At 39.4% G+C, this 26,864-nt stretch overlaps 2 protein-coding genes and 1 long non-coding RNA gene across 3 annotated transcripts in view; 1 reads left to right on the top strand and 2 right to left on the bottom strand.

The window, feature by feature from the left end:
• The first annotated feature begins 192 nt into the window (after positions 1 to 192).
• stab1 (stabilin 1) overlaps positions 193 to 26,864 on the top strand; it is a 170,758-nt gene continuing 144,086 nt past the window's right edge. Inside the window, exons 1-14 of the mRNA XM_087840890.1 lie at positions 193 to 783; positions 4,549 to 4,676; positions 5,077 to 5,192; positions 8,723 to 8,808; positions 10,293 to 10,362; positions 11,884 to 11,979; positions 12,843 to 12,956; positions 14,096 to 14,283; positions 14,376 to 14,512; positions 16,104 to 16,231; positions 16,538 to 16,614; positions 17,093 to 17,215; positions 23,744 to 23,875; positions 24,043 to 24,114. Coding sequence (XP_087697016.1) covers positions 733 to 783; positions 4,549 to 4,676; positions 5,077 to 5,192; positions 8,723 to 8,808; positions 10,293 to 10,362; positions 11,884 to 11,979; positions 12,843 to 12,956; positions 14,096 to 14,283; positions 14,376 to 14,512; positions 16,104 to 16,231; positions 16,538 to 16,614; positions 17,093 to 17,215; positions 23,744 to 23,875; positions 24,043 to 24,114 — 1,518 coding nt within the window. The 5' untranslated portion in view covers positions 193 to 732. The remainder of the gene's footprint in view (positions 784 to 4,548; positions 4,677 to 5,076; positions 5,193 to 8,722; positions 8,809 to 10,292; positions 10,363 to 11,883; positions 11,980 to 12,842; positions 12,957 to 14,095; positions 14,284 to 14,375; positions 14,513 to 16,103; positions 16,232 to 16,537; positions 16,615 to 17,092; positions 17,216 to 23,743; positions 23,876 to 24,042; positions 24,115 to 26,864) is intronic.
• On the bottom strand, positions 3,617 to 6,935 carry LOC148102790 (uncharacterized). Its single transcript, XR_015719043.1, has 5 exons — positions 6,827 to 6,935; positions 6,265 to 6,353; positions 5,982 to 6,081; positions 5,055 to 5,198; positions 3,617 to 3,865 (listed from the first exon to the last, which is right to left on the bottom strand). It is a non-coding gene; the product is annotated as an uncharacterized LOC148102790 (long non-coding RNA).
• LOC102798877 (E3 ubiquitin-protein ligase TRIM35-like) lies at positions 17,984 to 22,489 on the bottom strand. The gene is made up of 2 exons (XM_006782974.3): positions 22,380 to 22,489; positions 17,984 to 22,226 (listed from the first exon to the last, which is right to left on the bottom strand). Exon 2 carries the CDS (start codon positions 22,219 to 22,221, stop codon positions 20,791 to 20,793), a length of 1,431 nt encoding a protein of 476 aa, XP_006783037.2. The 5' UTR covers positions 22,222 to 22,226; positions 22,380 to 22,489; the 3' UTR covers positions 17,984 to 20,790.

The following is a 26,864-nucleotide window of genomic DNA, read 5'->3' as shown; positions in this document are numbered from 1 at the left end:
TTTTGATGTTTATCTCATGGCTGTTTGGGAATCTGTGGTCTGAAGTCATCACAGTTGATTTCCATGGGTGTGTTTGTGTGCGACTATATTGCTCATTCTCTTGTGAATAAAACAAGTGTCTCTGCTGTTACTGGGGGAGTGGTAGGAGGTGATGACCTTCCTACTGGGAGGTTCCTATTCTACCACTTTGTGTGTTTTTTCCTCTTTCTTTCTCTTCCTAGATTAGGGAGGAAAGACGTGACACAAGTAGTCGCTGCAGCCTCTCTGCCTCGCTGGACGCTGAGCTCAGAGTTCATTCGTTTGCTGTTGTTTGTTGGTCATTTCCCACATAGCAGCGTCCCAAGTGAGCCTGCTGGTAATTGTTCAAATACTTGGATCAACCCTGTGTATTTTTTTGGATTTTTTTTCACTAAGTGCTTACATTTTTCCAGAGTTTCCACGTCTTTAAGCAGCAGGTTTCTTCAGCTTTCCCAATCATTATCTGAGGAATACTTGGCTATTGTGTTCTAATCGCTTTGTTTTTCCTGCACAGAGGATGTTGCTATCTGTATTTTTTCCTGTAGTTAGTAGTTCAGGTTTTATTTGAAGTTCAGCGCTGACACGGGAGCAGGAAACGAGTTTAGTTACAACTCTCTGGACATATTCTTTATATTATTTTTAACTGATTTTTGCTTTGCTTACTGAGGAGGATTAGTAGGTTTGTTTTTGTATCTGGATGTGAGACTTTGAGCCATGCTGCTGCTGCTGCCACTGCTCTGCTTGCTACCTTCAGCGAAACAACAGGTAACACACCTCCAACTACACCACCACGCTGAGGTCATGTACCACCTACTGTCTTTGAATCATGGATGTAAATGTCAAAAATGTAACTGCATGGTTAACACCTCCCTCCATTACTCCTTTTTAAGATGTTTTTTTAAAATTCATTTTTAAAACCTTTAATGAATCAGCACCACTGCACATATCTGAGCTTCTGACTCCATACACTCTCTCAAGGCCACTGAGGTCAGCTGAAAACCAGTGGAGATCGACTTTTTTAGCTATTCGCCCCCAAACTGTGGGATGATCTCCCTCCCCATGTTAGGATGGCCCCTCATTACCTGTTTTAAAACCACATTTTAAAACTGATTTTTATTCCTTGGCTTTGAATTTAGAATAAGAGTGGTGTGTCCTTACCTTCTTGTTTATTTTTTTTATTGATTTGTTGTGGCATGTTTTGGCGCTTTGTACAGCACTCTTGTTTTTAAAGAGTGCTCTGTGAATAAAATTAGGTTGGATTGAATAAGTCTGAAGAAGCTTGAGCAGAATTTATGATGGAAAAAATGAATCATTTTGAATCTGAAAATTACAGAACACAGAAAAATGAACATTATGGATCACTTTAACATGCTTTTTTCTTTTTAAGTAGATGAGCAGTGAAATGTTTCCATGATTTAAATACTATGATTACATGCTTACTGCACTATTTGATCACAAATAAAACTCAATACAACTGTTTTGGAATTTAGTATCAGTTAGCATTCAATGCGTAATTGTTTTTTAATGACAATAAAGCAGTATATTAGTGTATTTCTATTACTTTATGCAGGCATGAGTAACTATACTTTCTCTAATTCAGTATCACCACTGATGAACTTAACCTGAGACTGTCAGAGATGTTAAATCTTTGTTGTTCTGATATGAAGTTGAATTAAAAAAAAACCCCAAACAGCTTAGCTGTAAACATAAACGACAAACATTAAACAGCTCAGTGTGACAAACTACGCATGGGACTATGTATACAGTCAATCATTTGCTACTGCAAACCTGGAACTTCCACATCATAGACATCTTTGCATGATACAAATGAGTAAAGCTGCAACTGAGACCCAGAGATTTTTTAAAACAGAGTTGCATCAGCTTAACAGGGCTAAACAATTTCAGAAACTCAAAATATTTAACCTTGAAGTTACAAAGTGAGGCCATTTGTCAGGTTGTGCTCTCCTACAACTTTTCTCAGATTTTTATAAGCACATCTTTTCTTAATATCACAGCCTTTGATTTTGTAGTAATTTTCCTTTAATAATCTCTACTTTGTAATGTTTTTGCTGAAAGATCTGGAGCAGCGAGTTGGGTTGACTCTTTATTGCGTGAAAGTGATTGAAAACAATAATTAATCACATTAAAAACAGTTTGGTATATCTGTCTGTACATAGAAACGGCTTTCCAACACAAACAAAGCTGTTAAAAAAGGTATTCCTGTGATATATTTAGACCCTAAACCAGCTTAGTAAGAAGTGATAGCGCTTTGGAAAGTTGGAAAGTTCATTATAATTAGATATTCCAAATATTAAAGGTATTGTATTTTCAAGTAGTTCATGAACTCAGACAAGATATCCCGAGTTTAAAGGTGCATGAGGCAGAAATCTACAGACAAACAAACAAATAAAGACTGCAATTTGAACACGGAAAACTGCCCTCCAGCTCTCATCACTCTGTTTTAAGCCCTTAACAGCAGACAAGCATCTGCACCTGCTTCAGAAGCCAGGCTCTTTTCTGGCCTCATACAGGACTTAACCCCCATTCTGTTAAGTGTAGGCAGCTGCTTCATCCCTTGCAACGCCATTTTTTACTTCTGGTCTGGTCTGAAAAGCCTGTGATTGTCTTGGAAAGTCTTCCATCACAAAACTAAATGTAAACAAAGAACAAAAAGCAGATACGAGGAAAACTGTGTTTTCTTACTACACACTGCAGAGTGTCTCTGCAGGAAGACCTGAGGAACATGCTGAAGGAGACGTTTTTCTCTCGTTCTGGACATTTATGTTTTGTGCAAAATGTATCACTGCCACCATGAAAAATACATTTGATGTTAGTGGAACTTCATGTTTCTATTGCCACTGCTTCTTGCCACCACCACCACCAGACCACCTGAAAAGTGATAATGTAAATGATCACTGAATTCTATATAACTACCCCTATCTCATGTTGCCCAGCCAACATTATCAAATTTATTACTAAACCTCTAAAACCTCTAAACCTTTAAAATAAATATGTTGCCAACATTGATGTTGGGCAAGTGTAATTTAAACTGAGTCACTAGTTTTGCATTCATGCCAATAATGTTGCTGGATAAAACATCAGAGGGATTTTTACAGTTACTACAGTTCATTATGACATTGTAAATAATACTGTGGCACTGTGTGCAGTTGTTGAAATATTTCAGTTACACTTACACTTTTACGTTTTTAAGATCCATTCCCAAACAGTCTCTCAGTTGTTTGTTTATAGAACAGATCCATTGAGCAATATCTGGCCGGTATTGAAGCAACAAAGGATGCATTGGTCTGACTTTTGGTTCCTCCTATGGGTTAAACACCCAAAAAAAATGTCTCTGTGTTAAAGAGCCACATCCTGCAGACTCCATAACATTTAGTCCACTGTCTGTAAGTAAGAAAACTCTGCTGACGTTGCTGTGTCATCACCAGGGCTGTTTTAATAGCGTTCACAGTGCAGGCCATCAAACAGCAGACTGAATTTGTTGTGTGAAAATGATGAAGTGCTCCGGAACTTAACCAAACAGCAATTATGAGTTGGAGTCATACACAGTTTCAGTAATCGGAGGCAGAATGTACTTTCAGGTTTTTACTTCAGTTAAATAAGTTAAAACATCCATTCACCACTACACGGTCTCCGCTTTTATCATGAACGTGCCGCAGAACAGGTCAGCTTCTGATCAGTAGGTTGGTGGTTCAATTCCTGGTTGCTACAGTCTACTAAGGCATCCAAAATACTGAGATGCTTGTGCATTCATTGCGTTGTCGGTCCCTCTGCGTTAGCCCTGTGTCAGATTGGTGACGGTGGGATAGGTTCCAGCCCCCCCGCGACCCTGACATGGATAAGCAGAGATAGATGTATCAGTATAGAGTATAATCCCAGCTGTAGAGTTTGAGAGCCTTTGTCTAAATAAGTTTAAAAAATTGTCAACCTTCTGCAACTTTTCATAGTTTTCTAAAAGAACTGCTGTTGATGTGAAAACTCTTATATATGTATGTGAGGGTTTGAGGTTATTGCAATTTGCTGGTAATTATTCCTTATTCTTTTTCTTGGCAGTCGTAATTGTCAGTTATTTCAGTAAAAACAAGATGAAATGATACCAGCACTCTGTAATTTAATCAAACACACATCAAGTCTTAAATGCATTTAAAGAATGCAGTTTGGTTTGCACTTTTTTTTTTGCTGCTTTTTGTGTAAAAATGGGTTCTGTAATTACTACTGTTGTATTATAACTACTGTAATGATACAACTACTCTTACCATTGATCTTACCAACAGCTGTTCCACACCTGTTATTATCTTTATGCTGCTTGATACTGATACCTGTAGTAGTGATTGTTAGTTATAAATATCAGTTGTGGGAATATCAGAAGTTGTCTTATCACAAATTGTTGCTCATTAAAAACAGAGATGTATTAGAATACAATCTGCAGGGGTCTGTCCATATTAACAGTGATGTTGTGAAATGTGGACAGAGAGTGGTATAAGACTGTAAACAGCTCCTCTCCTTCCTCAGACTCCTCCTCCTGGTCGATGTGATATCCTGCAGAGGTTGGAGGTACAAACAGACTGCACTTCTTGTGCTGCTGCCATCACTGCGAGCTGCCCCCGCGGCTTCAGCAGCACTGGCATCACCAACTGCAGGTACAGGTCAAGCTTCATACCCACAGTTAACATGAAGTGAAGACTGGAACAGCTTACCTATAGCAATGCCTTTATGTGTGTTATGTTGTACACCTATATGTCTTTTGCATATTGTATATTGTTTCATGTGACCCTCCTCTAGGATCACTGTTGTAAATGAACAGTTCTGCCAAAATCTGACATGTTTACATCTTTTTTATGCCAGTGTACCTTAACATGCACCTTCCCTGTTAAATAAATAATGACAGCAACATAATTCCACCTTTATTAATCATACAAAGCTTAGATTCAAGGACGTCTCATGAATGCTAACTGTGAGATTTGCAGTAGTAATTAGTAGCGCTGGCAGCAGTGGTATGATTAAGGCAGTTTGTTTACCTCGAGTCTCGCTGTGCTGCAGTTATGTGGTGAACATCGGCAGCAGGGAGCTGCAGCTGGAGGGATGTCAGCACATCTGTGTGAAGAACGTCATGCAGCCAAAGTGCTGCCAACAGCACTGGGGACCGCTGTGTCTCTGTAAGACTACACATACACACACACACATAAAGTACATATGATGAACTATCATTTGTGCCATAATTTTGATCACATTTAAACCCAGACTTCCTGCTTTAGTCTGCAGCAGTGTTTAATGGATCGTACAACTTCTCCACAAAATGGATCAAATGAGCACCACCTACCTCAGTCAGAGACATTATCAGATGTGATCAAGATCTACAAATAATATAAAAACTAAAAGATCAGAAAGCAACAAATGTGCTGCAAATAAGAAAAAAGATGTTTTGAGTTTGTATGGCTGCTGCCTTGGCGAGGTTTCCTTGTAAAATAAATTTGATCTTTGTGGGACTTCCTGGTTCAATAAAAGTAATAATAATAAAATTAAAGAGAGTAAGCATAACTTTGCACAAGTCTAAAAAGGAAACATCTAAACATTAAAGTTTATCCTGTGAACTGAACTCTGATACTGGTGAAGAACAGGTACTTTAATAACCAGCTCTAAATGACGCATTTAAACATAAATGATTTCAAAATACTGATTCATTTTCTAATCTGCGTTCTGGTTAATAGAGTCCAACAAAGACTGAGCAGCTGACTGGATCAAACATAAAAATATTTATAGGTTTTGTTGGTTGACTGTAGCAACAGTCAACCGAAATACAGTATATTCCCTCAGCAGAGGACACAGTGCTTTTAGCTAATTTGAAACTCAAACTAGAAATAACTTTATTGATTTAAGCAGGTTAAAAAAATGCACATTTATGACACTGACTCCACCTTCTCTACCTCTGCTCCTTGCATGTTCACCTTTCCATCTGCCTCCCTTACACACACATAAATTCATTCTTGCTTCTGTCGACTTTCATTTCTGTTTTTGGAGGATTCTTAAATGTTCCTAAATGTTCCCCTGACGAAAAAACAAAACAAAACAATATTATAATAATTTTTTAAACACCAAACAGACAAACTAATAAAACTATAGGGAAACGAAACATTTCAAACAATAAAAACTAAACTTAAACAAGCGCTAGGAGTCACTACAAAAAGAAAATGATATAAAACAATAAATAATAAGAAGGCAGGGCTGTACCTTTATATCATAGTTCTGATTGGTCGTTTGACTGATTGTTACTCCTCTCCACCAATCACATAACGCTATGGTCCCAGTGTGTAATTCATCTGTTACAGGTAGAAAAAGATAAAGTCGTGAATGTGTTTTTCTGGAAAATTGAGTTGTATGTAAGCTGTACTGTGTTTGTACGAGAAGAACTAAGTGATAACGTCTGTTGTTTAGGACAATGTTTAACGGTCATCAACATAAAGGCACTTTTAGCTAGTTTTGAGATCTTCTGAGCAAAGCTAGCGTTAGCCCAGCTAATTAATGTGGGTTTGCCGTTTACTGCCCATATTTTACTGCGAAGCTGTTACCAGTACACCATTAATGACAACGTATGTATCGCATTTCATAGTCTAGTAAGTAAACGTCATATATATTTATACTTGACAAAAATCTTAATCATAGAAGACAATGCCACAGATTATTTCGATTGTTATATTTGGCTTCCTAAAAATCAGCATAACTCTGTTGACACTGTTTCATATGCTTATATTTTGGTTTAAAGGATAAACTTATAGTTTTCGTCGTTATCTACCTCCTCATTAATTCAGACTGCTCTTAACACTTCATTTCCGGAATTTTCTTTGATCGTTGGCTCTGTGTGATGTCAGGAAGAGCAGCTGTAACTAATATGGTCAAGCCAGGTATGCTATGCACAGTTCTGTTTGTGAGCACAGAAGCTCCACCCACCTGTCAGTAAAAACATCTGTTTACAAAGAATTAAGTTTAATGGAGGAGGAGCTAAAACAGCTTGTGCATTAAGGCCCATAGCTGTGAGTCATGCAAATGTGCTCCTGAGCCTGTAACCTGAGATAAGCAATACAATGCTAGAACTGGATGTAATAGGTGCACTTTATGGAAGGACTAGGGCTGCACATGCATCCAATTTTGTTAACATCATGGACGTATAACTGATGTTATCTCACCATAACCTGAGAGTGCTCCAAAGAGCTTCTTGTAATGTCAGCCGTGTTTGGCTTTCACAGTCTTTAAGTGCCCCCTTGAATGTTCATTGGGTTTGAGGTCAGGTGACTGTGGGGTGAAGGCCAAGACTGTCAGCAGTCCTTGGATTTCTTTGTCCTGGCAAAGCTTTGAGGTGGTTTTGTGCTCATTATCCTGCTCCAGTAAAAAACAAAAAAACAAAATCCAACAACAAACAAACAAACAAACCCCCAGAAAGTTTCAACCAGAGAGTGGAGTGTGTCTCTGAAGGAACATGTCTCTGTTGCTTCTCTTTGGGTCAGTTGATTTGCTGGAGGTCATCTGCATATGTACAAGTAATCACTGTGAGTTAAACGCTCAGGCTTCAGATACCTTACAGTCATCAGATACCGCATGGTCATCTCATGAACATATCAGTCCCACCCACTCACCTGCTGTGTTTATAAGGAAAACCCAATCCTAAGAAGGTTTGTGTAAACGGGGAGGAGCTAAGACATCATGTTTTAGACAGAGAATGAATCCATTAATAAAAAGATAACATATGCTTTATTCACCCCAAGAGTTGGGAAATGATGTTGTCACAGCAGCCATATCATCATATCACTTACGTAACTTAACTAACTTACATAAACACATCACCTGTTTGCTTGTTTATTGCAAATAACCAAAGTGCAGAAAGGTAAAAAACTTCAAAAAATACAAAAATAAATAGCCTAATAAGTAAACATAAATTTGGAGCTGGAAACAAGTGGATTTAGGATTACTCAGTGGAAGGGTAGAAGATGAAAATTCATACATTTATTATTTTTTATAGACATAATTAAAACATCCAGAAAAATTTAAAAAAGGCCTTTCTCTTCTGCTCTATTAACTATCATGTTTTTCTAAGCCTACTTCAACTGGTGATCAGATGATCAACAGAGATGAAGCATTTCCATCACGTCACCTGCTTGCTTGTTTAAATGTGGTTATGTCCTGTTGGCATTCCTAATTGAATAATAAGTTTGATTGTAGTAACACTTTGTGCGTAAGTTCACATAAGTAAGTACAACTCATCCACTTCTTGCACTGCCTTAAATTCCCTCTTTGCTGAGGATAACAGTGTGTCTTCTGACATTTTCCATCTTTCACAGAGCTACTTAGTAATACAGTTCTGCTGGAAACTTTTAAATATTCAGATACATTTTCAACTCATGAAAGCAGGACATTAGCTGGTGACGCATGGCTGTGTTATGTTTTTTTTTTAATCTCTGTGTAATTTGTGATTCAACACATCACTTTTCTCGCAGTCTGGCGAGCCTGAAACCCACACTGCGCATAGTGCAAAGTTTAGTCACAGATTACCTCTAAGATAGACATCATCAGGTTATCTTACACAGTTTGCCAAATGTTTATATGAATTCAAACTGGATAAATGTTCAATGCACAAATTGAATAAACAGCTCTGATTTTTTCTAATCACACATTCTCACTTGTTGTGTGTCTGCAGCCTGCCCCAGCTGGTCTGGGAAGACCTGCAACAATAATGGGGTCTGTCAGGATGGAGACCTGGGCAACGGAACCTGCATCTGTAATGTTGGTATCCCTTCTCTCTTTTTTATGTATTTATAGAGATGCTATTCATTATTAACTTTTATGTGAAAACCTGTCCTGGTTTCTTCTTTCTTGGTCGGTTTCAAGGAAGAAAAAAGTACTCATTATCTGTTTCCATCCCCAAAGTACCAAAAACTATTTCAGACTGAAGAACCATTGTCAGTGAGATAAACACTTGTTTCCACTGTAGTGAAACATCAGGCTACTGTTGTTTTTGCATGCATAACTTTATGAAAAATGTAACAAACAAGTTACATCTGAGCATTGCATGTTGGCTGGTTCACACGCACTGTGACTGGGTGATTAATCCAGTTGGAATTTAAATTTAATTTCAGTTACAACTGAAGTCAAGGTAGTCAGTATCACTGGAAGCCAAAATCGCATCGAATTACAGGAACAATTTTGCAGCAAAATAATTACAGGACTACTTTCAAAGGGGGAGAGGAGACTTCTGTGAATTCGGTGAATTTAAATGGTAAGGCAGGCAGGTAGACAATCCGAATTTAAATCAAAGTCACAGGGAGAATGCAGCTGAGCTGCAGGAAAGACATCACACAGAGAGGTTCCTGGAAAAGGAGACAAGAGGAAGAGGGAGAGAGAGAAGAGGCTGTGCTAGAAGCATGGCATCATGCCAATGATTACTTTTTTGCATTCATTTTTGCTATGAAGTTCTTGTTTTTTTCTTTTTATGAATCTACTCCTCAGATTGTTTAAACTCAGAGAAGACAAGCATGTAGACTTCAATTTTAAAACTCAACATCCTAGCAGAAGCAAGATGAAGAACAGAAGGACAAATGCAAAAGACATGAAGAAAAATGAAAGTCTGAAATGGATCAAAGTTGCAGTGTATTCGGCCGGTTAAGTCCAGAGAGATTTCAGATCAGAGAAAGAGAGACAGAGAGATACATATGAAGAGAGGGAGAGAAAACAACATGACTGGTTAATCAGAGAAGTGTTGCCTTCTGATTATTGTACAGTTACTTTCTAATAAAGATCTTCGCACCTTTGTAAAGCATTTTCAGCTATAGAGCAGGCTGTGCTGTTTGGTTTGCACCATTTGTCACAAATACCTGCAGCTCAGACGCACTGAAAGCTTAAAGTAAACTCATTCTCTTAAATAGATTCCCACATGTAACTGTCTGTATAACTAATTTGAACCATCTTTGCAGTTGGTTATCATAGTGGAAATGCAAACAGTAACATGAAGGAACCTTTTAGCTCCCTGACAATGGTTTCATCCTTATGTCCATTTACGTTTCTGATTCAGAGACATTGGCTTTGGATGGTTATTTTTTGGTTAGCAAAAGGAAATTTGACTGTATTTAGGTTTATTCTTACAAATATCCCATTTTTTGTGTTACATTGAGGAAGAGATGCTGGGGAAGTCCAGAGATTTCAAGTAATTGGTTGTTCTTGTTTTTTCTTGGTAATATTTCGAAATTAAAAAAAACCTTCTTCCTTCTCAGGATGGTTTCACTGGCTTTGCCTGTCAGGAGTGTAAGAATCCAAATGCTTATGGAGAAAGGTGTGATAAAGGTCGGTACCCCTTTTTACTTTCTGAGGCACAGTTTGCCCCAAATCATATTTACATAATTTTCCTCTGTACTGTTGTACGTTTTATCTGCCTAGATCGTCTCAGTGTGACCTGTCTGGTATTATGGTAAATGGCCTGTATTTGTATAGCGCTTTACTTAGTCACTATGGACCCCAAAGTGCTTTACACTACATTCAGTCATTCACACATTCACACACTGGTGATGGCAAGCTACATTGTAGCCACAGCTGCCATGAGGCGCACTGACAGAGGCGAGGATGCCGGACACTGACCACCACCAGTAGACAACGGGTGAATTGTCTTGCCCAAGGACACAACGACCGAGACTGTCGGAGCCAGGGCTCGAACCGGCAACCTTTCGATTACAAGAAGAACTGCCAACTCTTGATCCACAATCAATGAGATTGTTGTTTTTTCTTCAATATAATGGAATTAAATTGCACTCACCTTGTGTTTGTCAAAATGCATAAAAACATTTGGAAAAACTTATCAGCAACTTTTCATCTGCATCCACCAACTGTGGACTCTGTATACTTCATCACCCATTGGTTTGTCCTGTTCTAAAGCCTCAAGCTGAACATTTATATGTTTTGAAAGTAGATGTGATAGAGAAGGGGTCACTCTGACACCAAAACAAAGAGATGCAGCATCCTTATGGCAGCAGCTTCTCAGTCACAGTCTGTGTGGAAAGAATCTCCTGTGTTTATCCTCCTTTATTACTGCAGTGAGGAGCATCATTTAGAAAATGACAACCATCTTGAGTTCAACAAGACTTGAAAGTAGGAGGTCCTTTCACATGCAAAGCGGCATGTGCTGCACTGACTGCTAGGCTAACTAAAATTAGCATTGCATCTGCTGCTGTCGGCATACACTACACTTTTTGCGAATACTCATGTCTTTATGTGTACTTGTTACATCAAGTACGAGTAACAATTGTATAACTGGTAAAAGAAAACGCCAAAAAAACATACTGAAAAGAGAAAAGGAGATGGTTAACAAAGTCAAAGAAAAACACTTCTGCTGTCAGCAGAACTAACTACTCCCTAGTAGCTCAAAAACAACACTAAACTCAGTCAGCACTCAGTGCTGGTCACAACACCTGCTTCAGAGGAAAGCAGTGTCATTGTCATGTTGCATATAACAGGCCCTAGAGAGCATAAAATCATCATTTTTCTTCACCTGGAAGCTAACATTGTGCCTCAACCAAAAGAAACGCATAGCTAACTGACATCGAAGCCCAGCTGAGACATATATACATTGTCATCCAATCATGCTGTCTCAAGCATGTTTCTTGTGCATAGTGACACAGCTGGTGGAAATAATGTGCATCCAACATGAAAGTGCTCATAATGAGTTTTTAATTTTATTAGATAAACAGGTCAGCTCAGCTCAGTGTTTCTTCACGTTAAAAGAAAATAAAGCAGAAAGTCAAACCTTCAAAGACTACTATGAAGCTGTAAGAACATCTGAAATCTGCTTAAAAACTGCCTTTCTGTGTGCAGTGTGTGACTGTAAACATGGAGTGTGTAATAAAGGTCCTGAAGGTGATGGAGAGTGTTTGTGTCAGCCACCATACACTGGGAGGAACTGTGACCAAGGTAAGACCACACCACAATGAAATATACTGTATTAAACTAGCAGAAACGTCACTCATTATTAATGTATATTACTGGGTTTCATTAGATGATACAGTTCATTTATTTTAGTTTCATCATCTCCATAGAATTAGACAAGCTGCAGAGCATGCTGTAGCTGTCTGTTGATAGATAGATATTTATCCCACAAGGGTAATTTTTTGTTACAGCAGCACAATAAAGAGCAACAATAGCACAGACAACAATAAACAACTCATAACACAGATAAAATAAAAGTGCCACTGATGCCTGGTAAGGGCTTTATGAGATGGTGTAGGAATTTATATCTAAACAAATTTGATAAAAAAGAAAGCAAACTAAACATTAAAGTGGCATTTGTTAAAAACAGTAAAAGCAAGACTGGCATCGAGTAAGAGAGAAGTGTAAATTGCAGGGTATTTAATATTTACTGCTCCCCCCCCCCCCCAGAAATTTATCAAATGTACATATTTGTATAAAAATAAATAATTAAAATTTTTTTCTCAGATCATCTCTGTAGATCATCAATTTACAGGCTGTTTCCTGGCTCAGAATAGTCACATGTGAGGTGACTATAACCATAGACATGACTGAAACACATACAATTAGCTATTACCCAACTATATTAGAGAAGTTCAATAAAATACAATCTGGCAGAAGCATCTTAAAGGTGAAAATTAAAAAAGAAAGAACCTTGGTTTGACAGAAGTGATAAAATTAGATGTTGGGGGGGGGGGGGGGGGGGGGGGGGAGATAAAACGAAGAGATTGTTGCTGTGTTATGAGCTCAAAGTAATGAACTGCATTAACTAACCCAGTGAGCTGCTGCCGTGTTTGTGTTGTTGACAGAGAATCGGAGGTGCAACAATTGCAGCCCGTACTCATACTGTAAAGGAGAGGGAGACGCCGCCGTATGTGAATGTTTGCCTGGATACAGAAAGACGCCACAGAACAAATGCGCAAGTAAAAATTATAATAATTTATTTTGTGAAAATTTTGAGTTTATGCTGCTGTTGTTACCAGAAGTGAGCGTGTGTATGGCCAAGTGAACATGTTAACTGTTTAAAACCTTAACCATGAAATTATTGCCAGAAAATTCTCTTTTTTTTTAAACTGGAGTCTTCAATAAACCTTCTGGCAAATTAAAAGAAAAGAAAAGAAATATTAATTTGCATACAAGAGTTTTAATTTGTATATTGTCTTTGCTACGTCCAACCTTTTTATACAAAAAGAGAAAAAAAACACACTGGGCTTTGCAAACTGGTGATGTCACACAGCCTATTTTAATCTTACATTGCAATGTAAATATACAGTACATTGCTGATAACATGAGTTGTTCAATTAAACTAAAATAAAAATGGACTAAAAATCTCTCCTGTTCCCCTCAAAATCAGCAAATTATTAAATACAATAACCTCAGTGTTTTAAATGGAGCTGTTAAAATTGTCATGGCCCTGTTCCTAGTTGTAGACAATGAGGAGCATTTGAGGATTTCACAAATCCTCAAAGTAGGGCTTGAAGATGAGCCATATATTAGCATGTAGGTACAAAAAATGAGAATTTCATGTGTTTTAATTTGTTTTGACCGACCACCCATCTCACATGATAGGATCTTGTAAACTTAACCCAAAATGGACTTTCTGCTGTTTTAACCAAAAATCAGATCAAACATCTGGGGTGCCAGTGCTCGTTTCTGTTACTGCCGCAGTCTTACAGTTGAAACTATGATATTTCACATGACATTGATATTCAAAGTCATTTATAGAAATTAAAACTTCTGAAAATTGAAGCGTGTGCGACTTGAAGTGTGTACAAAATTGACTGTCAACACGTGGCTATCGCCCGTGTTTAAGATGTTAATAGGACTCAAAAATGCTAAAAAATAGACTTAAGACTTAAAAAGCACAAAATGTTGACTCACACTTTCACTCATACGAAATGTAATTTCTCATGGAATAATTACATATACTGAAGGTATTGCACAAAAGCCCCAGCTCATTCTGAGGGGGTCAGGTGGGGGGAGTGCACTGATTGTTTAAATGGAGTGACCCAGATAACATTATGAATTTAATCTGAAGGTTATTTATTCGTTTTCTGCTCAGGTGTTTGTTCACAGAGGGATTGTGACATTAATGCCCAGTGCTCCTCTCGGGGGTTAAAGGTCAGCTGCGCATGTAAGCCTGGCTACCTGGGCGATGGCAAAATCTGTATACCTCAGAACCCTTGCTTAGATAACAACGGGGGCTGTCCCTTGAACTCCACAGTTTGTGTCTTCAAAGGAGCCAACAAGGTGAGGAGACCTGCCAAGAGTCAGGAAAAAGCTGTTTGTAACAAAATCCTGACATTTTGTTTAACTCCTCTCTCTCTCTCCATCTCTTTCAGTCCAGCTGTGCATGTATGTCCGGCATGTCGCCTATAGGTGGCAGCCCTGAGTCTGGCTGTCAGCTCGTCTCCGCCTGCTCGGTGGACACCTGTGACCCCACAGCTCGCTGTCAGACTGAACTGAATGGCGAACCCAGGTCAGACACACAAACTTTTCTCTACCATTATCTACAACTGAGAGGAGGACCAAAAATGTAGAGCCCAGTCTAAAATGGGACCACAGCCAGAAGAATCGGCTCCTTTTGACTTTGATGGGACTAAAACCAGAACACCAACCAGAAAAAGATCCCTTTCACTCCATGATGAAAGTAGAATAACAAAGTTATCCCAACGCATAAGTCCTGTAACACAATTTTAGGCAGAAAAAAATAACACAGTCTAAATATTTATGTAATACATCTGGGAAATTTGTAGATCGTGCCAGATCGATACAAGCTGGTCTGTTGCTGTCAGGATCCTAAAGTGGTGTGGCAGAATTTTGGATTTCATCCCTTAGACCAGCGGTCCCCAACCTTTTTTTGCACCACAGACCGGTTTAATGTCAGACAATATTTTCACGGACCGGCCTTTAGGGTGTCGAGGATAAATATAACAAAAGAAAATGATACGACCAAGACAAAAACTGTGCTATTTGGTAAATATAATAATAAACGGAAATTCACTGTGTATTTGTGTAACTTAATTAGCAGTGTCCTCCTGAATTGCGCCAACAACATTGAGAGTAACATTCTCCTCTCTGCCCTTTAATGCTCTCTGGTTGCTATGGTAAGGTAAATATTTCTTTCAAAATAAGACACATAACTACAACATGGGAAAAGACTCAGGGAAACCGAGGTAACAATAAAAACCCTGAAAACCATAAATTTCACACCGAACATCAACTCTTGCGGCCCGGTACCAAACGACTCACAGACCAGTCCTGGTCCGTGACCCGGGGGTTGGGGACCACTATCTTAGACCAGAGATTAACTGAAGCCAGTCAAGACATGCTCAAATCCAACTTTTCCAGTTACCATATAACACTAGTACCTCTTCTACTACTAAGTTAAGATCCCGTAACAGTGTTAAATTAATAAACTGTAATCCTCACTGTGAGGATGAGGCTGGGAGCCATTGTTTTATGTTAGAGTTAAACTTTGCTTTCCTAACTTCAAAATAAAATGTAAAAAGTAAGTTTGTTTTAGCTTCTCTGCCTTCATGCCATCTTCTTTCTGGCTGGCTCCTCCTAAGAAACACAAAGTTTAAACAACAAGTACGCTGGGCTTCTGCGCTGAGCCGGAGGTGTGTGCCTGAGATGACCAAATAAATGACCAAAACCCTCTCAGAAAAAAACAACCTGAAACTGAACATTTAGCTGATAAGGATTACTTGTCTACACACTGACCTCATTATTTGAAATTGTGGTTATGTTTAATATGAATATTTAACATAAAAACAAAAGAAATGCAAATTTAGTAGGTCCCTGTTTATAGAGTAACATAAAGCTGTCCGAAACACTGCTTTGAGTCTTGAGTTAAAATCCGTCAAATGGGCAAACACGACGCATCTTGATCACGTGTGCTGAACTTGATTAGATGTGATTTTAAACTGGAGCGGTACTTTCACTGAGAATGACTGGCTTCCTAAAAGTAACGATGGGAAAATCTGGAAAGATCAGATAGGTCAGGTCACAGTGTCAGTTGCGTCGGTTGGCTAAAGTGGCGCTCTCTTCCTGCCCCCTTCTCTCAGATGTGTGTGCGAAGTGGATCAGATCAGTGATGGTCGGCGTTGTTATGGTAACCTGATGGAGCGCGTCATGGAGCTGGACCGGAGCGGCAGCTGGAGAGGAAACTTTACTGGAGCCATTTCCATGTTCGGTAAAAATAACCAGCAAAAATACGCTCTGAGAAATGCCCGCGGTACTTTATTGAACTATGGCGGGGTTTCCTGTTAAAACAAGAGATCAGCACCTCAGAGTGTTTCAAGCTAACTGACAGGATATGACTTAAAGTGAGCCGTGGTGGTGATATCAGCTTTTTTAAAAATAATAAAAACATGAGTCTGTGTCCCGATTATCCTGCAAGGTAATTTATATGAGACATGCTGTTTTTTGTACGTTCTTTGGTGTTGCTATTCTTTTACCGCACCTTTCCTTTGACCTTTGGGGTGTGTGTGTGTTTCAGAGGCAGGCTGTCCACGTCTGCTGAATCATAACGGACCCTTCACAGCTTTCATCCCCCTGCTGAAATCACCTCTGCCTGTAGGTCACCTGGTTGTCTGAATTTTATTTTAATGATCTCCTCCAGCACAGGAAGCTCCTGAGGGATGAAGCCATAGATTTGAAAAGCTTAATCTGCAACTTAAACAAATCTCTGGTGCTGCCTTCTTAGATCTGTGCAAAATTAGGAAAAAAAGTAGTTCATGCATTTATTACTTCTAAGAAGAGATTAAATTTCTGCCATGTTAGCATCTCTTCATTGACTCAGTGATAAATGCAATATAAATCCTTTTCCTCACACACAGTTACAAATTACCAGGCCCCTTCATATATTAAGGACCTCAGTACCATATTATCCCAGTAGAGCACTTTTCTCTGAGACTGCGGGCTTACTTGTTGTTCCTAGAGTTTCCAAAAGTAGAATGGGAGGCAGAGCCTACATCTAGCATACCTAATAATTAGAAACTAACTGATCGATAAATACAAAAACCTGGTCTTCTAAACCAAAATATCTCTGCAGGACTTAAATCAGGAGACATTATGTAAAAACCACCTGATCCTGGGTCAGTACCTCTACAAGGATCTGACTGGTCGAGACTTCAACCTGTACGGAGGATCCAAGCTGAGGACCAAAGAAAACAAGGTAACACTGCTTCTCCAGACTCCAGCTGCTGTTCAAGCTAGATAGTAAAGAAAAAATGAAAGGTGTAAGCCTGGTTCTTGCCTTTGGAAATTATTTTTGATGGAGACATTTGTCAAAGCCACGGAAGCAGCCACTGTTATTCACAAGCATAAGGTCAAAATTTCCTGGAGCTTTTAGTTCAGGTCCAGCGTGCTGTTGTCTGGAAACTCAACAGTCACGACAAGACTTTTTCCTAAAAATCAATCATTGCCTCCCACCTTACACAAACCCACACTGTATCAGAAAATTATTTTTGAAGGTTTGACATCACATGGTAATGTGACCTTTGAAAGTTTACCCAAAATGCACCGAAATTAAGTTTTTCTGTTTTTTTCTGTTGCTCTCATAATCACATAGACATTAAAGTCCTGCAGATTTTCTGTTGAAACTATTTTATATCCATTAATGAGATTTTTTCTTTAAATTGTGACAAGTGGAGTGATGTTGCAGTGCTCAAATTTCTGTCCGTATAATATAACTCAGCAGGAGTACAGACTTTGACACACAATTCCAGTGATTTGAAGTAAGTGTGATTTTCACTTTAACTACAAAGTGAAACTACTAAGAATGTCTTTCATATTCTTTATTTAACTGAAGTTTAATGCAGATTTCACACATAAGAGCCCCCGGCTCTCTTCTCTGGGACACAGCAGAACCACCAGACTGCCAATGTTCAGTCTACATTAGTAAGTTAAAGTTGGTTACAAGGATACACCAGAAACAAAAAAGTTCTTTCAGCATGATTTTTATTCTTGCCACAATTAGAAAAAGGAATATGACAAAGAACTGGAACAAAGGAAAGTGCATGCTACAGAAAATCATTTTCCCTTGCATTAGTTTTGTTTGGATCCATGTGGTTAATATAGCATAACACAAACATTTAAGTGATGCAACTCTTCACTACCTCTATCAGCAGTTTTCATCACACAGACTCAAGATAGTGTGAGAGTATCTACAAAACCATCACACACCATTGTGTTTAAAATCAGCACTTCTAACAGTGTTATCATTGTCTTCTGTCACCCGTCGCCTCTACACTTCTCTATCATAACATGCTGGCATAACTCGCTGGTGATGGAGACTGGTTATTGAATGAAAATTAGTTTTATTTACCAACTGAGTGTGTCCATTACACTCAGTTATATACAATTCATATATCTTCAAATCACAACCCACATAGTTTATTAGATTTTTTTCATTATTAAACGTCTTGTTAAACCAAACAAAACAGTCTGTTAAGTAACACGTGGATCTCAACACATCATTAGATCACAGCAGAAATTATTTGACAGAAATTATGTTATGTGAGATTTATAAGGATATTATCTTAAGAATTATGTGACATGGTCTTTTTTCCAATAATTCTCTCATTTTGTGTCTCTTAATTATTCAACGTCTGAGTAATGGTGTTAAATAACTATATAAACAGATTATGTGGTTACAAGAACAGCAGAGGGGTTACCATGACCCGTTTCCTGAAGCCATGAGACTGTTGTGAAGACAACATTAATGGTTCCATAAATTAGATGAACATTTATAAGGCAGAAATTAATATTTGCTGTCCAGAGAGCACTACAGAACCAGAAGTTCTGTCTTCTGTGTTTTAGTACTTATGAAGCAGACAAACACACACTCTCACACACCTCAGGCCAATTTAAAAGGTTAATCTGATGAGCATGTCTTTGGGCTGGCGGGGCACAAAGAGAAAACCCACACAGGGAAATGAGAACATGACAACTCCACATAGAAAGTTCTCAACCAACCAGCAGGTTCAAACCCAGAAACCTGACAGCAAGGTTGTGGATTTAAACACAAACATTTAAAAACATCCATCCATCCATTCGCTTCCGCTTATCCTTTTCAGGGTTGCGGGGGGCACTGGAGCCTATCCCAGCTGTCATAGGGCGAGAGGCGGGGTACACCCTGGACAGGTCGCCAGTCTGTCGCAGGGCTAATACACAGAGACAGACAACCATTCGCACTCACTTTCAATCGCACATTCACACCTAGTGGCAATTTGGATTATCCAATTAACCTATCCCCACAAGTTGCATGTCTTTGGACAGTGGGAGGAAGCCGGAGTACCTGGAGGGAACCCACGCAAACACGGAGAGAACATGCAAACTCCACACAGAAAGACCCCGGCCTGATGGTGGTATTGAACTCAGGACCTTCTTGCTGTGCGGCAACAGTGCTAGCCACCGTGCTGCCATTTAAAAAAAAACAAAAAAACATTGTGAATTTAAAAATAAAAGCATAGTGTAACCCTGTAACTCAAGGTTTTCCCTTCACATTTTAAGTTTCTTTCCCAAGGCCAAAGTGAAGTCACGAGCATTGTGAAACATTATTTTGAGGACTGTGTTTCATATACTCAAGCATCTTAGACATTCTTGTTCACGAAGTAGCCAGAAAAATACCCCACACGTTTCTGTCACAGGCAGCGGGAGGTGACTGTGTGTAGAGTGAATACTGGACCCAAATGCAGATCAAAAAACGGAGCGTAAAAAGGTAACTCAAATAATAAAAAAGCGAGCCCTTTGTTCTGGCTCATAACATGAGTACAAAAAACACAGGAAAGCAGTGGTGTCCAAACCCAGGCCTTAAGGGCTGGTGTCCTACAGGTTTTAGATGTGTCCTGGATCCAAGACAGCTGATTTAAATGGCTAAATGACCTCCTCAACATGTTCTCCAGAGGTCTGGTTATGAACTAATCATTTGATTCAGGTGTGCAGACCCAGGATGACATCTAAAACCTGAGGGATACCGGCCCTCGAGGCCTGGAGTTGACCAAGTCTGCGGTAAAGTGAACAGGAACGAAAACTAAACTAAAACCTAAACTGGAAAGAAACTGAACTATGACAACTGCAACGAAAGACATGAACATGATTCAGGGTGGAGCATGCAAAAAGCGAGGAAAAAACAGGAACATGGAACGGGAGCATGACCTGAGCTGAATCATGAAATACCTTGGCATCATGAAAGTAACACAGACAACCCGACAAAGACTGGATGAGGGCACACAGGAGGCTAATGAGGGAAGTGGATACGTGGGGAAACAGCTGACACAAAGGAACATAAAGACACCACAGGGGAAGTAAAACAAAACACATTGAACATGGAGACAGCTGACTCTTCAAAATAAAACAGGAAACACTGAGAGACGTAAACATGAGACACAGGGGTGAAGAGAAAAGGGGAATCTAATGAACAACGAACTATAACAGGGCAAATGAACTTAGATAAGCTAAATGAGACCATATTTCTACAAAACAACCATAAATCCTGACCTAAATGTTCCATTGTAGACTATCGAGTAGCTTTTGATTTTATGTATATAGAGGAACAAATAAAACCAATAAATATATGAGAGTACTTCATAACATCACCATTGCAGCAGTCTTTTATATTCACCAGATTGTACACTTGTCTAATATTTGCACTGTTAATATTAATGTTGCTCTACGTTCCTAAACAGTTAACAAATTTTGTCTCACAGTTTTGTCATATTTCCCAACTTTATGATGATATGCATCACCCTAAGTGTTCTTTTCCACTGTCACAGTGACCTTCACTGGTAAAATCTTCACTGGCTGAGAATTCTCAGTGTAAATGTAAGGAAACAGGGTGTCAGAGAAGCTGTGTGTGAAGGTGTGCATGTGGGCATTAGTGTCGAGATCAGAGAACGACAACTTTCCTCTGTCAAAGTCAAGATGGACTCTGATCCTCCGCACTTCCTTCTTCACTGGTAGATCCTTCTCAGTGTCTGGTGATGAAAATGCTGAGAATTTACCATCAGAGAACAAAATTCTCCACAGTCCTGACTGAAGACGCCTGCTGACCTGGGAGTACTCGCTCAACACGCCCAGTTCCCAGTCCTTGTTGTTTCCAACATCAACATCCCACTCATGCGTCCCTGAGTTGAAGCCTTTAGAGCCGAGAACAGAGCAGGAGAACTTGGTTCTCTCCGGGTTTTTGGGAAGCGGTTTCCGCTCTCCTGATTTCACGCTGCTCAGATTATCGAATACAACAAGTTCTGGGTCGGCAGTGTTTGGATCAAGAATCACAGGGCTGTAGAAGACCTTCTCTTTCATTTTGTTCCAGACGTTGAAGGTCAGGTTGCCCAGGTGTTTGGCCACATCTATGAGCACTCCTGAAGCCAGCTCTGGATCTTGCAGCAGGGGGCGCTGCTGGGCTTTTTTAACTGCAGCCTTGTAGTTTTGCAGGAATGAGATGTCTTCAGCTTTGAGCTCCCTCTCTGTGGCTCTGATTGTGCTAGAAAGAGCTGCTGTTTCTCTGCTCAGACTCTCAACCTTCTCTTTCATTATCTTAGTCTTCTGCACCTCATCCTCCTTCAGGTGAGCAATCCTCACCTTTTCTTCATTGTGCAAAAACTGGTGAAGATTCTTAAACTGCTCCTTAATCTCCCTCTCTGTGCTTTGGGCTTGGACTTTGATGTGTTTCACGATTTGATCATAGCTTCCTTTAACATCTTCAAAGACCTGCAGCTTCTCCTTTAAGGGCTTCAGGGATTTCTGGAGCTCCTCTTTGAGATCCTGTGCAGCCTCATCGATGGGTCTGAATCTGTGGTTGCTATGCATTTTTGAGTCTCGACAGATCACACATATTGGCTGCTGGTGGTCCAGACAGAAGATTTTGAGTTTCTCAGAGTGCAGACTGCAGAGTGACTCGGACCCTTCTGAAACTCTTCCGCCTCTGTCGCCTCTGTTGCCTCTCTCGCCTCTCTCCGCTAAAAAGGCCTCACACAGGTTCCTTAATGCCAAATTACGAGGGGGATCACTCTTTGAGGATCTTCTCTTGCAGCATGGACAATCGTATGTTTTCTTCCCCCTCCACCATTTTTGGAGGCAGTCTTTGCAGAAGCTGTGGCTGCATGACAGAACAACAGGGTCTTTGAAGACTTCATGGCAGACAGGACATAAGAAATCCTCTTCTGATCTGAGCGACATTTTGCCTGTGAATGAAGCAAAAAATAAAAGTGAAGTCAGTCAGTCCGGAAGATTCTCTGACAGTTGCTTTCACTTTCTGTCGCAGCTCTTTCAGATCATAAAGTAGAGCAAACTGTAGCAGTTGGCAGGAATTGCAAGTATTTCTATTTTCCAGTTACCCCAGTGTTCACAGTGTTCCCTCACGGAGCTGTCTTCATTAGTTGGAAGTGATATTTTACGGTGTGATTAGAATCCTCACCGTCTGTCTCTGTGTGTGTTTCTCCTTTCAGGAAGACAAAAACAATAAGCTGCATTTCCTGCTTGACTGCATGGCCTCACCCAGTGGGCGGAGCTTTCTCAAGAAATCTCATGCGTGTCTATCACACTAGTTGTATGTTTGCTCAACAGTATTTCATGTATGGTATCATGACAGATTGTTAACATGGTGAATAAAATGATAACTAGTCAGGGGTCACAAAATAGATTCAGAGACAGTTCTGTCACAGATCACCAGTTCTGCAGCATATAACACGAGCACTTATCTCTGGCAGTCAGATACAGAAGAGCTCAGGGCTCCTGCTTTATCTGCACGTCTGGACTGTCCGTCCTTGGAAAGTGTGCCAAAGGTTGCAATGCTCTTAAAGGTGCACAAAGTATCCCAAGAGTCAAGTAAAGGTCTCATTCCTTCATTCATTCAATTTATAATGATGCAGGGTTAGAGTCGCTCATTTTTACATCTGTAACTCTGGGAAAAAACACTAAACCTTGAGAATCGATTTCCTCCAATTTACAAAGTGCTTTAACAGTACTCACACCTGTTTTTCCCCCCATCACAGGCCCCCTAGATCCACAGGTCAAAGCTTTACTGGACTCTTGTTTATGAGTGGGCCGCTATCAGTCTGAAGCAACATACACAATAAATTTGTCAATTTAAAGATTGACAAACTAAGCTACCAGTTATCTTGTCAATTTTTCTTTATTAAGCGTCTTTGTAACTCCAGACAGAAGTGGATAGACGCAGGTGAACAGGCTAATTTTCTCAGTGTTTAAGTCTGTTGAGCCAGTGGTCTGATAATGGGATCTCATTGGCTTTTAACCTGCAGAGGGTTTCTTTCTGATTACAGCAGTAAAGAGTTGCAGCTGTCAAGTCTAGAACAGTGTTTCTTTCACTCCACCTGTGTTCAGGCTGTACAGCCTCATTTTCACTGCCGTTGCAGTATGAAGCTTTACACACAAAAGACACACTAGATAATTGGGCTGATTCTTACAATAGGTTTCTTTTTCGCACACATTCTCCCTGCTCTGTTTCACAGTGAGCACACATGTATTTTTAGCTGCAAAAACGGTCATGCTGTCCACCACTGTTGTTATGTCCCCCCCAACAATACTAGTAATTGTCTCATTGTTGCACCAATCTTAAAGGCTTCCTGTAATGTGTAAAGTGTAGTCCATGTAAACCTGCTTGAACCTTGATTCTTGTTTCATAACATGCACAGGTTCTTTAAAGAAAGTCTTTTTTTTGGTTGTCTTACTCTTGTTTTAGAGGTTCATCTTGCTGGACAACCCCAGAAAACTGTACTCTGTCATCCAGCAAGACCTGCCAGCATCCAATGGGATCATTCACATCATAGACCAGCCCATCACACCCACCGACTCCTCCCCTCGTGATGAACAGGTAAGTAAATACACAAATGATGGAAAACTCCCTGAAAACACCAAAAAAAGAAACAGAAAAAAGCTTAAATAACAGCTGAGTGAAAAACATTAAAACACTGCAGTTATTTTTTTCCTTTACAGTACAGCACAATACGAAACTTAATGTCTTTTTCTTCTTGTGTTAAGTTTGCTGATTTGACAGTTGGAGAGATTCTGACTAAGGATGACAAGTACAATCGCTTCCTGTCTTTGGTTGATGTAAGTATTTGTGTGACTATGCACCCTCACGTTTGTCTCCTTCCTTTATTTAACCGCATGCTGAAATTGTTTTACTACAATAAAACAAATAACATTTTAAACTTAAATGTATCATACAAACTGGATTTGCTGGGAGTTTATTCACAATTGTGCCACATTTAATGTCAAATTGTTTTATTTTGTGCCTGTTGTGGGGATAAGTTCTAATTTCTTTGGATTTCCGGGTGGAAATGTTAACAGAGTGAGCATGTATACACATTTAATGACATTCGTTTAACTCTGGACTCTGGCAGCCCTGCTGCCCTCTTGTTGTTGGACAGCAGCCTTTGACACGGCTGATACCATGATATCCTGCTATCAAGGCTGAAATCATATGCTGGCCTAAAAGGGTCTGCCCTCCAGTGGTTTTGGTCCTATTTATCTGGAAGGACTTTTTATGACAACATAAATAGCCCCTCTTAATTATAGTGTACCTCAAGGCTCTATTTTGGGTCCTGCCTTGTTTGCACTGTATATGTTGCCACTGGGGTCTATTTTCTTACGCTACAATCTTTCATTTCACTGTTTTGCTGATGACTTGCAGATCTATCTGCCTTTAAAAGCAGGGTCAGACTGACTTCAGCTATTATTACGCTGTCTTGATGACTCTAAACAGTGGATGTCTTTAATTTATTTTTTAATTAAACGAAAACAAAACATACGTTGTCATTTATGGTAACTTCATTAATAATCACACTGAGCCTTCAGACCTGTGGCAGGTCACAGGCTTTGGAATAGTCTTCCTCTTAATATTAGATATGCACAAACATCTCCAAAAGTTGATTCTGTTCATCTGGACGTAGCGTTTTCAGTGGGAGAAACGTTTCGTCACTCATCCAAGTGACTTCTTCAGTCTCAGCTGACTGTAGGTTTCCCCAATCTTATAAACACTGCATCTCTGTGGCTTTTAAACCCCAAAACACGCTGCGCCAAAAAATTGGTCCACCCCATGGATCGGGTCCCCCGACACAAACAGAGTAACATAGTGTACGCTGTTAAGTGCCAGGAGGGTTGCCAGGATTTATACATTGGGGAAACCAAGCAATAGGGGTGGGGGAAAAATCGATACTGTGCAGTATCGTGATATTTTGTTTGCCAATAATGTATCGATACAGGGACAGCAGAAATCAATATTTTGTTACAAAAAGGTTTTTGTGCTCTGACTTCAGAGCATGTTGATCCTTTTTCTGAGCAAGAATCCTGACATTCCTTCACTGTCCAAATGTGTTTAACTTTTTTTTGGCAGCAATAAACATGACAGTTTACTTATTTTAATTTAAGACATGTTTTATTTTAATTAAGTTTAAAACTTTTTTATTTAATGTAAAATTATATTTTGTTTTAATTTACTTTCAAATTCTTCAGTTGCTGAATGGGCTGCATAGTTTTTATAAATTGCATAGTTCAGAATAATAATTGTACCAGAGGGTTGCATTCAGTTAAGTTGGACTAGACTGTAATACAAATCGCTCAGTTTGTCAACAATAAAACAATAATATCGTATCGTGCGTTAAGTATTGTGATAATATCGTATCGTGGGATGTATGGTGATTCCCACCTCTACCAAACAACCTCTGGTGAAGCAGATGGCACAACACAGAAGAGTTGCCTCGTCAGGCCAGCACTCTGCAGTGTATTTACACTTACAGGCCAGTGGACACTCTTTCAAGGATGAGGATGTACACATCCTGGACAGGGAGGAACGCTAGTTTGAGCACGGCGTCAAGGAGGCCATTTACGTGAAAAGGGAAAGACCATCTCTGAATCGAGGAGGGGCCTAAGGGTACATCTTTCGCCATCTTAAAATGCTGTGATTGCAGCCATTCCACAACTCTCTGTGAATGGTACTCATGGCCATTGATCAGTGGGCTTTGATCAGTGGTTGTTGATCAATGATTGCATAATTATGATGAAGAAACTGACCTCCCAGCCCATTGTTCCTTCCGTGGGCTGGGAGGTCATTATGCAAATGTACTGTTTATAAGATTGGGGAAACCTGCAGTCAGCTGAGACTGAAGAAGTCACTTAGATGAGTGACGAAACGTTTCTCCCACAAAATGCTACGTCCAGATGAACAGAATCAACTTTTGGAGATTTACTTACCTGGATAAATGAGTCTGCATCAAGATCTGCACAAACACTTGAACATTTTAAATCGTTACTGAAGACACAATTTTATGGTCTGGCACTTTGATCTAAACATTTTGCTTTTAACACCCTTAGTTGTTATTGTTGTTTTAGTTGTTTTTATGATGTATTTCATCTGCTTATTTGTTTTTTCTATATTTTACTGCATCATTGTTTTTGCATTTTATTTATTTTAATGGCCTTTTACATTGTTAAGCACTTTGTGCAGCATGGACTGTTTGGAGATGTGCTTTATAAATAAAGCTGACCTTGACCTTGACTTTGATTGCTTCCACCTGTTGTAAACTGTATTTCTCATTAGTAGTCAGTTTTCTGTTTATATAGTCCTGTGTTTCATTTACTTGGAGAGGGTCCTTTTGTTTTTGTTTTGGATTATCTTTTTATGTTTTTTTTGTTCATTTGAGGTTGTTCTTTTTGTTTACATTAGGTCCTCCACATCACAGTTATGACACTTCTTTTCCTCATTCTTTAAAAAAAACCAAGGTCCCAGAAAGATTAGTAGTGCAAGTCCTTATGACACTGTTTTTAAGAGGTTTAATTTCATTTAAATCCAATTTACAGTG

Source organism: Neolamprologus brichardi, chromosome 5 (assembly GCF_056152115.1).
Source record: "Neolamprologus brichardi isolate AB-2024 chromosome 5, ASM5615211v1, whole genome shotgun sequence".
NCBI classification, from domain to species: Eukaryota; Metazoa; Chordata; class Actinopteri; order Cichliformes; family Cichlidae; genus Neolamprologus; species Neolamprologus brichardi.
The sequence above is the reverse complement of the archived record's forward strand: the minus strand, read 5'-3'. Positions and strand labels throughout refer to the sequence as shown.